Source organism: Trachemys scripta, chromosome 1, assembly GCF_013100865.1.
Source record: "Trachemys scripta elegans isolate TJP31775 chromosome 1, CAS_Tse_1.0, whole genome shotgun sequence".
NCBI lineage: Eukaryota > Metazoa > Chordata > Testudines > Emydidae > Trachemys > Trachemys scripta.
The window spans coordinates 91,811,627-91,823,142 of record NC_048298.1 but is presented as its reverse complement, the minus strand read 5'-3'; the positions used below and the strand labels follow the sequence as shown (position 1 = coordinate 91,823,142).

Below are 11,516 nucleotides of genomic sequence, written 5' to 3'. Positions count from 1 at the left end.
TGTGAGACCAACGTGAAGCTGAATTCAAAATCAAAATAAACAGCACAGGGGAGATTGTATTGACTGGATTATTCATGTTCATCTTTAATTCAGTAAAAACCTACATTTGTAAAATGTACCTGAAGCTGCCACAGAAGAGTGCTACATAAGCCTGCAGTACAGCACATGGGGCCTTCCACCAAGGGAAAGCTCTGGGATCCTATTAGGTTATGCATAACAGGCAACGTGGGCAGGCCAGCTAAAGGAAATCAGGTACCGCAGACACAGTGAAGCATGATGAAGATACAATTTCTACATTCATAGCCACCCCTTCACTCTTATAGTAAACTAGAGCAATTGGGAGATCGGCTTCAGATGAGGACTGCCGAACTGAGCGGGATGGTAGATTTGACTGTTTCCAGCCCAGGATTGTGCATGGCTGGATGACAGAAATGTGCTGCTCTCTGGCCAGAGGGAAACAGCCCTGTGGAATGTCACTGTGAGCCCTGGTGCCAGCTTGGTCTGTGGGTATGTCTCATCCCATTGGACTGGCAGTAGAAAAGCAGAACCGCGAAGGGCAACTTGTACCATGTGATCGGTCTGCTGACCAATTAAAAAGGATCTAATTCCCCTAAGGTATTTTATCTGCAACCAAGTGCTCTTACTAACCAGCAGCAGTGGCAATTTCCCCCCAAATCCCATCATCCATACAGCTGATGGCCCAGCTAGTGGGTTGATGAGGGAGAAATCTAAAAAGCTGCCCTCTGAGAGAGGTAGACATTAGTGGGTAGTTGCAGGAGCTCAGAGCAGGCAACCACCATCAACAACACCCAGACATCACCCTTTATGACTCCAACCCTGTTTAAGGAGGAGGTATTGTAAAAGCTCAGCAGCTAACCTCACACTGTGGGGCCATGACACACTGCATGCAGCAACTTCTTGTGCTCCTAGCCAAAAGAGCTCTGATCTAAGATGTGAACCGCAACAAAAGCAAACCGCAGTTCTAGATTCAATACGAGCATCACCGACAGCAACTGTGGCATTAAAGACAACCCTAGCTGCTCTTTCTTTAGCTATTTTAATAGTCCCTTCTGTCTCACTTGTGGGATGCTCTTTCTCCTGTAATTTTTAGAATCTAGCCAATACCAGTCTGTGATGTTATTGATATAATCTGGGACCATATAGATCATTGTTGCAACCAAGGTCCTGTAGTGGCACCCAAATCTTGTATAAAGGGGGTCAAATGGGGTGTCTAAGACAAGGTTATGGTTTACTGGTTATGATTATGCTGTCTATATGTGTGTATCACTTTTGTAGCTGAAGTTATGAATATTGGCTCTATACTGTCTGTATTTCAAACTTATGCTATGCTGCTGGGTGACATCCCAGACAAACTGGTGTTAGTTCTGCCTAGCCTGCTTGATGGCCCATTAAGGACCATCAGCTATACAATGGACCCATTGAGAGAAGGCAGATACGCCTTGTAACTCAGCAAAGTATGCAGGAACTGGCCCATGTGACTCCAGACTCCATTTTTGCTGTAATTTTCCACAGTAAGGACAAAGAGGTGTACTTACACCTGGAAAAGACTATATAAGGCTGATGCCCCATCTCCATCTGGTCTTCAATCCTGCTTCATACCTCTGGAGGAACTTTGCTACAAGCTGAAGCTTTGAACAAAGGACTGAGGACCCATCCCAGCGGGGGATGTATTCCAGAGACTTGATTTGAACCTGCAGTTTATTCCATCGCTGCTGCAAGCCTGATCCAAGAACTTTGCCATTACTGTATGTAATTGATTCCATTTAACCAATTCTAACTCTCATCTCTATCCTTTTCCTTTTATGAATAAACCTTTAGATTTTAGATTCTAAAGAATTGGCAACAGCGTGATTTGTGGGTAAGACCTGATTCGTATATTGACCTGGGTCTGGGGCTTGGTCCTTTGGGATCAGGAGAACCTTTTTCTTTTACTGGGGTATTGGTTTTCATAACCATTTGTCCCCATAACGAGTGGCACTGGTGGGAGTACTGGGAAACTGGAGTGTCTAAGGAGATTGCTTGTGAGATTTGCGGTTAGCCAGTGGGGTGAGACCGAAGTCCTCCTAGTCTGGCTGGTTTGGTTTGCCTTAGAGGTGGAAAAACCCCAGCCTTGGGCTGTAACTGCCCTATTTGAGCAATTTGTCCTGAGTTGGCACTCTCAGTTGGGCTCCGCCAGAACCGCATTGTCACACAGTCTGAGCCCCAGCACGTTGTCACATTCTTCACTTGGCAAACCACTTTGATTTTACCATGTTTTCTCCCCTTCTGCTGCACGCCAATGCTTGCTCTCAGACCAGTTGTGGTCAGACAGCATTGCTTTCCTCTCTGCAGCGTGCATGATAGCTCCTGGCCTGGAGCCCTACAACACACTGTGATGTGTAGGTTCTACAGCAAATTCATGTATTTATGGTTTGGATTCATCAGCAATGGGATTTAAAATCAGATGGTGAATCAGCAGCAGGGTCCAGGGGTCTGCAAAGAGGCCAGCGTTTGTGCTCACGGCAACTCGACATTGTCATCTTTAATTCAAGCACTGCTTTTTCAGAGACGTTGTTACCAGATCCAGTGTCAGGCCCCAGGCACAGGAGATAGACGGAGGGAGAGATGCAAGTCCTGAGACGAAAGAACTAGTGGAGGACTCCAAAAAAGCTGACAGTATTTTTAATGAATGTAAAATGTAGGAGTTCAGATTGTCGTCCACCCCTTGTGTGTCTTTTCGCCAGCATGTCAGAACAACATCTTAATATTCACAGTGACAGCTCCAGCAAAATCAAAACACAGAGTCAGTCCCAGACTTCCCTCCCCAGAAGAGCTTATAGACCACTCTAAGCCGCATGCATCAGGATGAAATCGAAGCTTTGGATACATGCGTCTAGTCAGTCTCCTCTCAGACAAGGGATACACCTGTTACGAAACAGCATCCAATCCTATTGTCCTCTGGGTCTAAAAAAACAACTTGGAATGTTCATGATTCAGGGAAAGTACTGGCTGCTCTTGAGAATCAGTACCTTAAACAGAATCCACCCAGCTCTTATGAATGACCACACCCCAACAGATGGCGAAGAACATGCTGTTCTGTGGCAACTCCCTGCATCCTTTCCATGCTCCCCGTTTCAGGCCTCTTGTGGGCATCACAACTCATCCAGTCCATTGAACTTACTTAAGATCCCTTCCCCTCAAATGAATTTAGTGCTGATAAAATGTGTCCGATTGATAGGCCTTCAGACTGGCACTTATTTTAGCCCCAGGATTAGTGATACGTGGGCAGCAACAACATAAGTTTGCCCCCATCCTAGCAACATGGCTCAGGTCTAAGTTACAGGTCAGCCACATTGAGGTGGAAAGATGAGCTGTTCTAATGGCTCAAATCAAGGCCTGATCTCCTGGCTGAGACTGCTAATAAAAGGGAAGATCGAAGTCAGCCATGGTGCTGTCTTGTGAGACATAGATATCTGTCCCCTTAGAACTGGACTAGGAGTGGGTGTGTCCCCCCCCCAACTCTGTAACTGGGCAGCCATAATCTGGTAACAACTTTATCTATATATTTATTTTTAACAAACCCATTGCTGTGGTATCTGAGCACAAAGTTTTAGTGATTCCTTGAGGTGGGATCACATTGGAAGCCGCAACCTTGTGGTGAAAAGCTTTGTTTCCCAGTCCCACACTGACAGACTCTTTCCCCTTTGACAGCAGGCCCCCATGGGAGTTGAGGATGAAGGCCCAGACTCTGATTTATTTTTTTCCCCCTCTTCCTGGTTCCACCTACTCCAACCAATGCTCAGTGAGCTCTGCTGAATTTCCATCTTAATTTCCCGTGAGTGCAGGAAGTCAGTCTCTCCCACCATTTGAACAAGTCTACTCACCCTGTGCAACTAGATACTGTGACCATGTCCAATGGTTCCTAGTACAAGCAGATCTGTACAAAGGCATGTCTGAGAGCTGTCCCTGCCTGAATGCACCTGGTGACCAGGGGCACACTGGTAAGTGCCAACCACTCTGAGCTTGGGATGCTTTGAGGAAGGCTGCGTGTTCAAAAGAGGGACATGCCACACAAGGCCAGCACATTCGTTAAACCAACCAATCTAGAGCAGGATGATAAGAGGGGCCCTTTGCTCCAAAAGTCAGGAGCTCCAGCATTCAATTGTCCTCCTAGGTGCCTCAGAAGAAGGTGATGATGGCAGCACTGGAGGGGATAGTCTGAGAGTTGAGTGCTACACTGGGGAGAGGGTCCAGCAGGAACAGGGTATCTGGCAGTGGCAGCAATGTTTATAATCTAGGCGATGCGCTCCAGCTGCCCCTCCCCTGGGGCCTCTCCTGTTGACCAGGGGAATGATCTGAAATCCCGTTACCTCTTCTCCATCTTCTGCATCTGTAGACTGAGTGAGGTGAAGCTGGCCAGGAGGTCAGTGACCTCATCCACCTGCCGTAGAAACAATGCAGTTTGTTATCATAAGACAAGCAGAGGCTGCAAAGGAAGGAAGACTGAGCTTAATGTGGGATGTACCTCTTCCTTGCCTGGAAGGGCCCATGTGTGTAGATGAGTGTGGAAATTCAATGTTCTTAGTCCATCTGGTCTTTGACCTCTCTGCTGAGTCTACCATTAAGGGTACCCTGGGCACTGGCAATGCTTTCTGTGTTGGGAATATCTACCCACCAAAATACAGACAGACATTCTTTTCACTACCCACTCCCACCAAATGAGTTAATACAACACCTAGCTACTATGAATCTTTCCCTCATTACACCTGGGCTCTAATGTGAACCAGTGACATGGAGGGGAATGTGTCTGTATCCTGGTCCCAGTCTCGGATGTTACCCTACTGAAGCGGTCTATTCTCTCTTGGATGTATGTGTGAAGCCAGCAACGCAGTATGGGAGTCACTCTGGCTGCCTCTCACCTGCTCCTTAGTACTGGTCATCTGTAACCTGGAGCAGAGATCATCCAACTGCTCCCGCTGCTCATGCTGCCCAAGGCGCTCCAGGTATTCCCGCAACATCTGGATAATCTGAAACAGGCAGTGTGGTGAGATGCAAGAGCAGGACAGCTGTAACCAAGGCAGGGCACTGGTGGTACAAGGACAGAGGGACAACCGCAGTAGGCAAGCTATTAGCAGTACTGCCACAAGCACAGTGTCACTTCTGAGGTCTGGGGGTAGGCACCCACACAGGAGATCAGAGCCATGCTCCAAAACAGCGGGACAATGCCATTTGTAGAGGCGCAGTCCAATGTGTCACCAGAAGACAGGCCACATATTAATCAGATGCTGAGTTTTTTGAGAGGGGCTGGTCATTCAATTGATTCCTATCCATGGCTATTAGAACATAGAGATGAGACCAAAAGACCAAAGTCCTCAAAGGACCAGCCTCACATCCAGTAGTTCCCTGGGTAAAAAATTCTTGTTGCTTTCTCCCCCTCAGGTCTGCGTTACCCAAATCGCCTCCCTTTCCTCTCCTCTGTTCCCTGACTTGTGAACCTGGACAGGTTGGGGTTCAGGGCCTGCCAACCAGTACTCCAGGAAAGTGCATGGCTGTTCCTATTAGTAGCTAGCCTCGCCTAATGCTTGCACTGGAAGAACATAAGGGGATTTCTAAGGGGTCCCTCCTATAGCCATTTCTTAGTTCTCACTAGCTGCCATTCAGTGCATTCTAGGACCCACAAGCCCTGGAGAGATCCTGCAACAATTCCAAGTGGTGTTTAGGGAGATGCTCTCCAGAGGCAGAGAGAGGTGGGTTATCAGAATCTGGGAGGGAGAAGGTCAGAAGTCCTGACCTCATGCTGGAGCAGCTGAGGTACTCAAGCGAGGCACTTAAAGCAGTTACTAAACCCCAAGAGTCCTACAGAGTGCACTGAAGAAAGGCAGTGCTTGGAGAGCAGATGCACACAGTATCAGGGAGCATGAACGTTCTCACCTGCTTCACTTCAAGGCGCACGGCCTCCAGGCTCTGAGAGAGCCCTTCCTGCAGGATGTTCAGCTTGGACTTGGCGAGGTGCAGAGGAGTTCTCCCGGCTCGATCCAAGGCATCGACTCTGGCTCCTGAAAGGTGCACATGCATAGGGAGAGAGAGGTTGGTTTAAAAGCGGCGGCGGCCCTGGGGGAAGGTCAAAGAGGTGGTGGTGGTAGCTTTATAATTTGTAAAGAGGAAATGTTACCTCCGCGCAGCAGCAGGGTGATGACAGGAACATGGTTCGTGCAGGCAGCTGGGAAGGGAAAACACGAGACACACAACTCAGAGTAGAGCTACAGTCCAGGGAAGGGGATCCTGCAAGGACTAAGTCCCCTGGGCACCACAGCACAGGCAACCAGCTCCCTACAGGGTTCTTTGTCAGAGGGTAGGGCAGCACTCCCCTTTGAAGCCTGCTCAACGATCAGGGTTTACTGCCTCTGCCAGCAAGCTGGATAGTGTCTGAAACGGGCCTCTTGTTTCTCAGGGCCAGCAGGAGAAAGGAGATGTACTTCCTTCAGCTCTGACCGTTAAGCCTTCAATTAAAGAACAAAGCTGATGGAACCCAAAGAGTCCAGGACAGGGATTGGTTGCCACAATACAGAGGAGGAAAGAAAGGAAGGAAACTAATGGGGATCTTCACAACTCTGGGCACAAAGATCATCAGGTTACAGAAGCCCTGATTTCAAGCTCCTGGCACTTACCCAAGTGTAATGCAGTGTTCCCCAGTCCATCTCTCTGGTTCGGGTCTGCCCCATGGTCCAAAAGCAACTGCACTAGAAACAATTAAATGGGCCCATTTCAGTCTTTTCCCTTTGCCCAGCAGGTCTAAGAGGGAAGAGCCAGCATTGCCCGCACTGAACAGTTTAGAGGATCTTGAGAGGCAGCACGTGCACATGCCAGGGATTGACGGGGAAATGCTTTTAGCAAGGTGTGCAATTAAAGAAACGCACAGATTCCTCCAAAACCCCTCCCACAAGGAAATCGGATCATGGAACAAAACCCCTTCCCACTCACCGATGCGATCATTGCCATTGCAGGAGGCAAAGTGCAGGGCTGTACGGCCTTTGTCATCTGCAGCACAGGGGTCAACCCCATCTTCTAAGAGTTGCTGCACTGACATCGCCGAGAAAGAGAGAAGGAGAGACCGTGTTAATCGGGAGGGAAAGCTGATCAATAGAGCAGCTATGAGACATGCAACCAGATGAGTGCTAGAGCCCAGATATGGGAATGAGAGAGACTGATGATGGAAACGGATCCCCTTGTCCCACCTTACTTGTTCCTCTCTGCTCCCATCCATCCAACTACCCCTTTAACGCCAATGGAAGGGAGACCCTGGTGCAATTTAGACTGCCTCCGTTCCTCAGCAGAGAAGGAAATGTTTCTTTATATGGAGAATGAGTAATAAGTACAACTCACAGTCATGGGATATTATTGGAGCAAACAGAATTCATGGATTCCAAGGCCCAAAGGGACCACTGTGGTCATCTAGTCTGACCTCCTGTATAACACAGGCTATAGAGCATATTTTTTTTTAGAATCCACCCTCGATTTAAAAATGGTCAGTGATGGAGAATCCACCATGACCCTTGGTAAATTGTTCCAGTGGTTAATTACCCTCACTGTTCAATATTGACATCTTATTTCCAGTCTGAATTTGTCTAGCTTCCACTTCCACCCACTGGATTGTGTTATGCCTTTGTGTGCTAGAGTGAAGAGCCCATTATCAAACATTTGTTCCACATGTAGATACTTATGGACTGTAATCAAATCACTGCTTAACTGTCTCTTTGTTAAACTATCTAGATTCAGCTCTTTGAATCTATCACTGTAAAGCATCTTCTCTAATCCCTTAAGCATTCTCATGGCTCTTCTTCAAGGTCAGTGACCTTTGTATGACTAAGAGTAGCAGTGAAATGAGCGAGGTTAAGATTACAAGAGTTATCAATCCTCATTCTTTGGGGGATAAATTAATCCCCAGCTCAGAACGAAGCTCCCCGCCATGGTTATTTAATTAGGGGGCTTTAAGTCTTTCTCTGAAGCATTCATTACTGGCCAGTGTTGGAGGCAGGACACTGGAGTGATCCAGCTATTGGCCTGTTCTAGTGTGGCGGTTCCGACGTTACCTTCCTCCTGGGTTCTAGGGTTGGAACCATTATTACAACTGGGATTCCTTCCCCCGCCCCTCCTGGATTATTTCTAAACCTGGTGGCGGAAAATGGTTTGGGGTTAAAATTGGAAGTAACACCTGAAAAGATGACTGTGCCCTTAGAATAGGTGCAATTCTGCTATCTTAGCCAGGGGACAAGGAGAAAGACTGACAGGCCAACTAGGAGGAAACGTTAATGTAAAGTCCCACCTAATCATCTCCCAAGACCAGCAGGAAACAATTTAACCTTTCTCACTCTGACAATGTTTTGAGATGAGTGAAGATTTGGTGCAATGACAGAAAAGATCAAAGATTATTTCCAAGCTGATGAGTAACTGATTCAATAGCAATCACTTCACTGGCACGACAAGATATAAAACATTGCAAGATTTAATACACAAGGGATCTGCATATAGATTTAGAACACGTTTTGCAACTATAATATAGTGGGACACATGGCTTTTAATACAAAAGGGTAATACTGTATAAGTCATTTCTGACTCAGTACCTCAAACCGAGACATGTTCATTAGCACTCTGCAGCAACAGATTTCAAAGCCCTTCACAAAAATGAGCAAGTGTCATCTCCCTGCCTTACAGATGGGAAAATGGGCACGCAGTGACTTGCCTAAAGTCATAGAGTGAGTCAATACTCAATATTGTTGCTTTGTTCTCCCCCATCTGTCTGTATCCATGGGTTGTCTCTTGTCTTATACTTAGATTGTAATCTCTTTTTGGGCAGGGATCATCTTTTTGTTTTGTGTACCGCACCTGGTCTGTGACTGGGATGCCTAGGTGATATGGTCATACAAATAACAGTAGCAGAGGCAGGAACAGAATCTGCGTTTCCCGAGTCTTGTTCTCCTATCTAGTGTGCCATGCTGCCTGACAACAGACTGGGGCCGTTTGTGCAACAGTCACTTGTCTTTCTTTCAAAAAGAGCTTTGCTCTCCTGTCACTCTGCAGCAGGACATGTTATTATTGTTGATACCTTGGCTGAAGCCTCTATCCCATATATAAAAAACCATGAACTGGAGAGGGTAGACATGCTAGACTGAACTTTACACCCAGCCCTGTCCTAGCAGAACAAAACTATTTCTGCATGTGCAACGTCTGAACTGCTGGTTCTACAAACCACCTGCATTTCCCTTTCCTCCCCTACAAAGCCAACTGCAAAACTGAAAGGTTCTGAGTTGACCTGGCTGGTGCAGGCTCACCTGTTTCTAAGTCGTTAGCATTGGCGGATTCTCTCAATCGTTTCAGAGCTGTGGAAAAGAGAGAGGGTTACTGCAAAGAGCATAGAGAACAAGAGTAGTTCCATTATTAGAACGCTCTCTTCAGGTCAAGTCCCAAATTCAGGAGCTAAACCACACTGGAAGGATTGGCTTGTCCCTAGAGGAAGGGATATGTGAGATCAAGGCCCCAGGTAGCAGGAGACTTCATGCTTTTCTTCTAAAGGTGGTCATTAGCCTTTCCTGCCAGACAGCACTTCCCAAGGAAGCCTCTTTGTAGTGTAACACCAACAGATCCTGGTCCTCAACCTGGGACCTCTGGAGCTAAGTGCATGAGCCTTAGCATGAGCTAAAAGCCATATGGCTGTTAGCTAAAGCTGTAGAGTAGACTCATTAACCTCTCTAAGTGGTCTTGGTGCCACTAGATGGGGCAGAAAACCACACCCAGGAGGTGAGTGGGTTACAGTAGCTCAAATTTGAAAGTGAATGAGAACCTTTTCCCAACTCCCGCATGCAGCTAATCTTAGGCCTGATCTACACTGGGGGGAGGAATCCATCTAACTTACGCAACTTCAGCTACATGAGTAACATAGCTGAAGTCGACGTACTTAGATCTACTTACCGTGGTGTCTTTACCGCGGTAAGTCAATGGCTGACGCTCTCCCGTTGACTCCGCCTGCGCCTCTTGCCATGATGGAGTCCAAGGGAGAGCGCTCAGTGGTCGATTTATCGCGTCTAGTCTAGACACGATAAATCGACACCCGCTGGATCGCTGGCTGTTTATCCAGTGGGTAATGTAGACAAGCCCTTAGATTCAGCCATCTCCTCTCTATTCCACCAACAAAGGGTGAATGCATTCTAATAAAACATCTTTATTGGAATGGTAGGTTATACAAGGGCTTCCACCTAGACTTGGAGAACTTGGTTATGTGTTGTACCTGGTTACCCATCTCATGTCCCATTACCAGCATTGACTCAGTGTCAGGTTGCTGCAATGTCATGCTATTCCTACCATCCTTTTTCCTTCCCAAAGCATTTCAGAGTGTTTCTTCCTTATATATTAATGGAAAGTATTGTGCTCTTTTGTATTCTTAGCAGCAGAGTGGGAAATGGCTCTTGATGGGGTTTGACTGGCAGCAACTGAGTGACCTGTATTCCTCTTTGGTGGTTGCCATCCTATGCACCAGAATAAGTCTCCAGCCCTTATGGTTGCAAAGGGCACGCTGTAAACGAAATATATGCCAGGACATCTGTCAGAGCCTACAACCAACTTGACCCAACAGTTTGGCAGAGTTTTAGTTCTAAAGCCTAGTGATATGATTTATGCTAGCCATTTCATTGCTAATCAATTGTTTAGCGCAGCTCAATTTACCTGTGAATGGACTCTCATTATGATGTATTAGAGGACAGAGCTGGGGCTGGTGCCTGACTGGAGGAGAGTACCACCATTTATTGTTTTCCAATCAGACATATGGTCTTCAGGGGGACAGGGCAGGGGCCCAGGCTGGAGCAGAGTCCTAGATTGCATTGCCTGCTCCCCTGCACCAGCTGGACCCAGCAAATCGCCTCCACCCGAGGGGAGGAATTCGCAGAGTGGGGCCCCCCGCTTCTCCCCTTGGCCGGGAGGGGAGGGGGCTCCCTCCTTGCGCTCGAGCCTCATGCCAGCAGCGGGGCTGCGGCCGAGGGCCCCTCCCTTGCGGGGATCGCGCCCATCTCCCCGCCCCGCGCTCGCCCCTCACCGTGGATCTCTTTGCCCGTGGGCCCCAGGGCGCGGTGCAGCCGGGCGGCCCGGCGCTGGCGGCGGGCGGGGATCTTGCCCGCCGGCGGGTCGCGCTGCCACAGGACGTGCAGGTAGCCGAGCGAGGCCGGGCCCAGCGCCTCCGGGGGGGCTCGCAGCGCGGCCCCGAACTCCGCCAGCGCGAACCCGCCCCCCGGGGGCCTCGGCTCCTCGTCCGAGGCCGCCACGGCCCCGCCAGCGCCGTCCATCCCCGCCGCCCCCGCGCGGCCTCCCGGCTTCCGAGGGCCGGGCCCAGACGCGCTGCCAGAGGGCGGGCAGAACCTAGTAACTATAGTAACGAGGGCGGGAAGTCAGAGGCGTGACTGCCTTCCCCAATCACAGAATCCGGCCCCACGCAGCCAATCAGAAAGGGGGGAACGGGGGCGGGGGGGGAA

At 48.7% G+C, this 11,516-nt stretch overlaps 1 protein-coding gene across 1 annotated transcript; it reads right to left on the bottom strand.

Annotated features, from left to right (window-relative positions):
* Positions 1-2,665: 2,665 nt before the first annotated feature.
* On the bottom strand, positions 2,666-11,367 carry ANKRD54 (ankyrin repeat domain 54). The gene is made up of 8 exons (XM_034776884.1): positions 11,084-11,367; positions 9,330-9,377; positions 6,982-7,080; positions 6,669-6,740; positions 6,173-6,220; positions 5,932-6,056; positions 4,920-5,027; positions 2,666-4,441 (listed from the first exon to the last, which is right to left on the bottom strand). The coding sequence occupies exons 1-8, from the start codon at positions 11,328-11,330 to the stop codon at positions 4,367-4,369; spliced, it is 822 nt and encodes a 273-aa protein (XP_034632775.1). The 5' UTR covers positions 11,331-11,367; the 3' UTR covers positions 2,666-4,366.
* Positions 11,368-11,516: the final 149 nt, after the last annotated feature.

Bases quoted from the DNA above. Each gene is read 5' to 3' on its own strand.
- ANKRD54 (XM_034776884.1), bottom strand. From the start codon at position 11,330: ATGGACGGCGCTGGCGGGGCCGTGGCGGCCTCGGACGAGGAGCCGAGG. The intron at 9,378-11,083 runs GTGAGGGGCGAG...TCTTTTCCACAG, and splicing joins CACGGGCAAAGAGATCCACG to CTCTGAAACGATTGAGAGAA. The intron at 5,028-5,931 runs GTGAGAACGTTC...TGCCTGTTTCAG, and splicing joins TGCGCCTTGAAGTGAAGCAG to ATTATCCAGATGTTGCGGGA.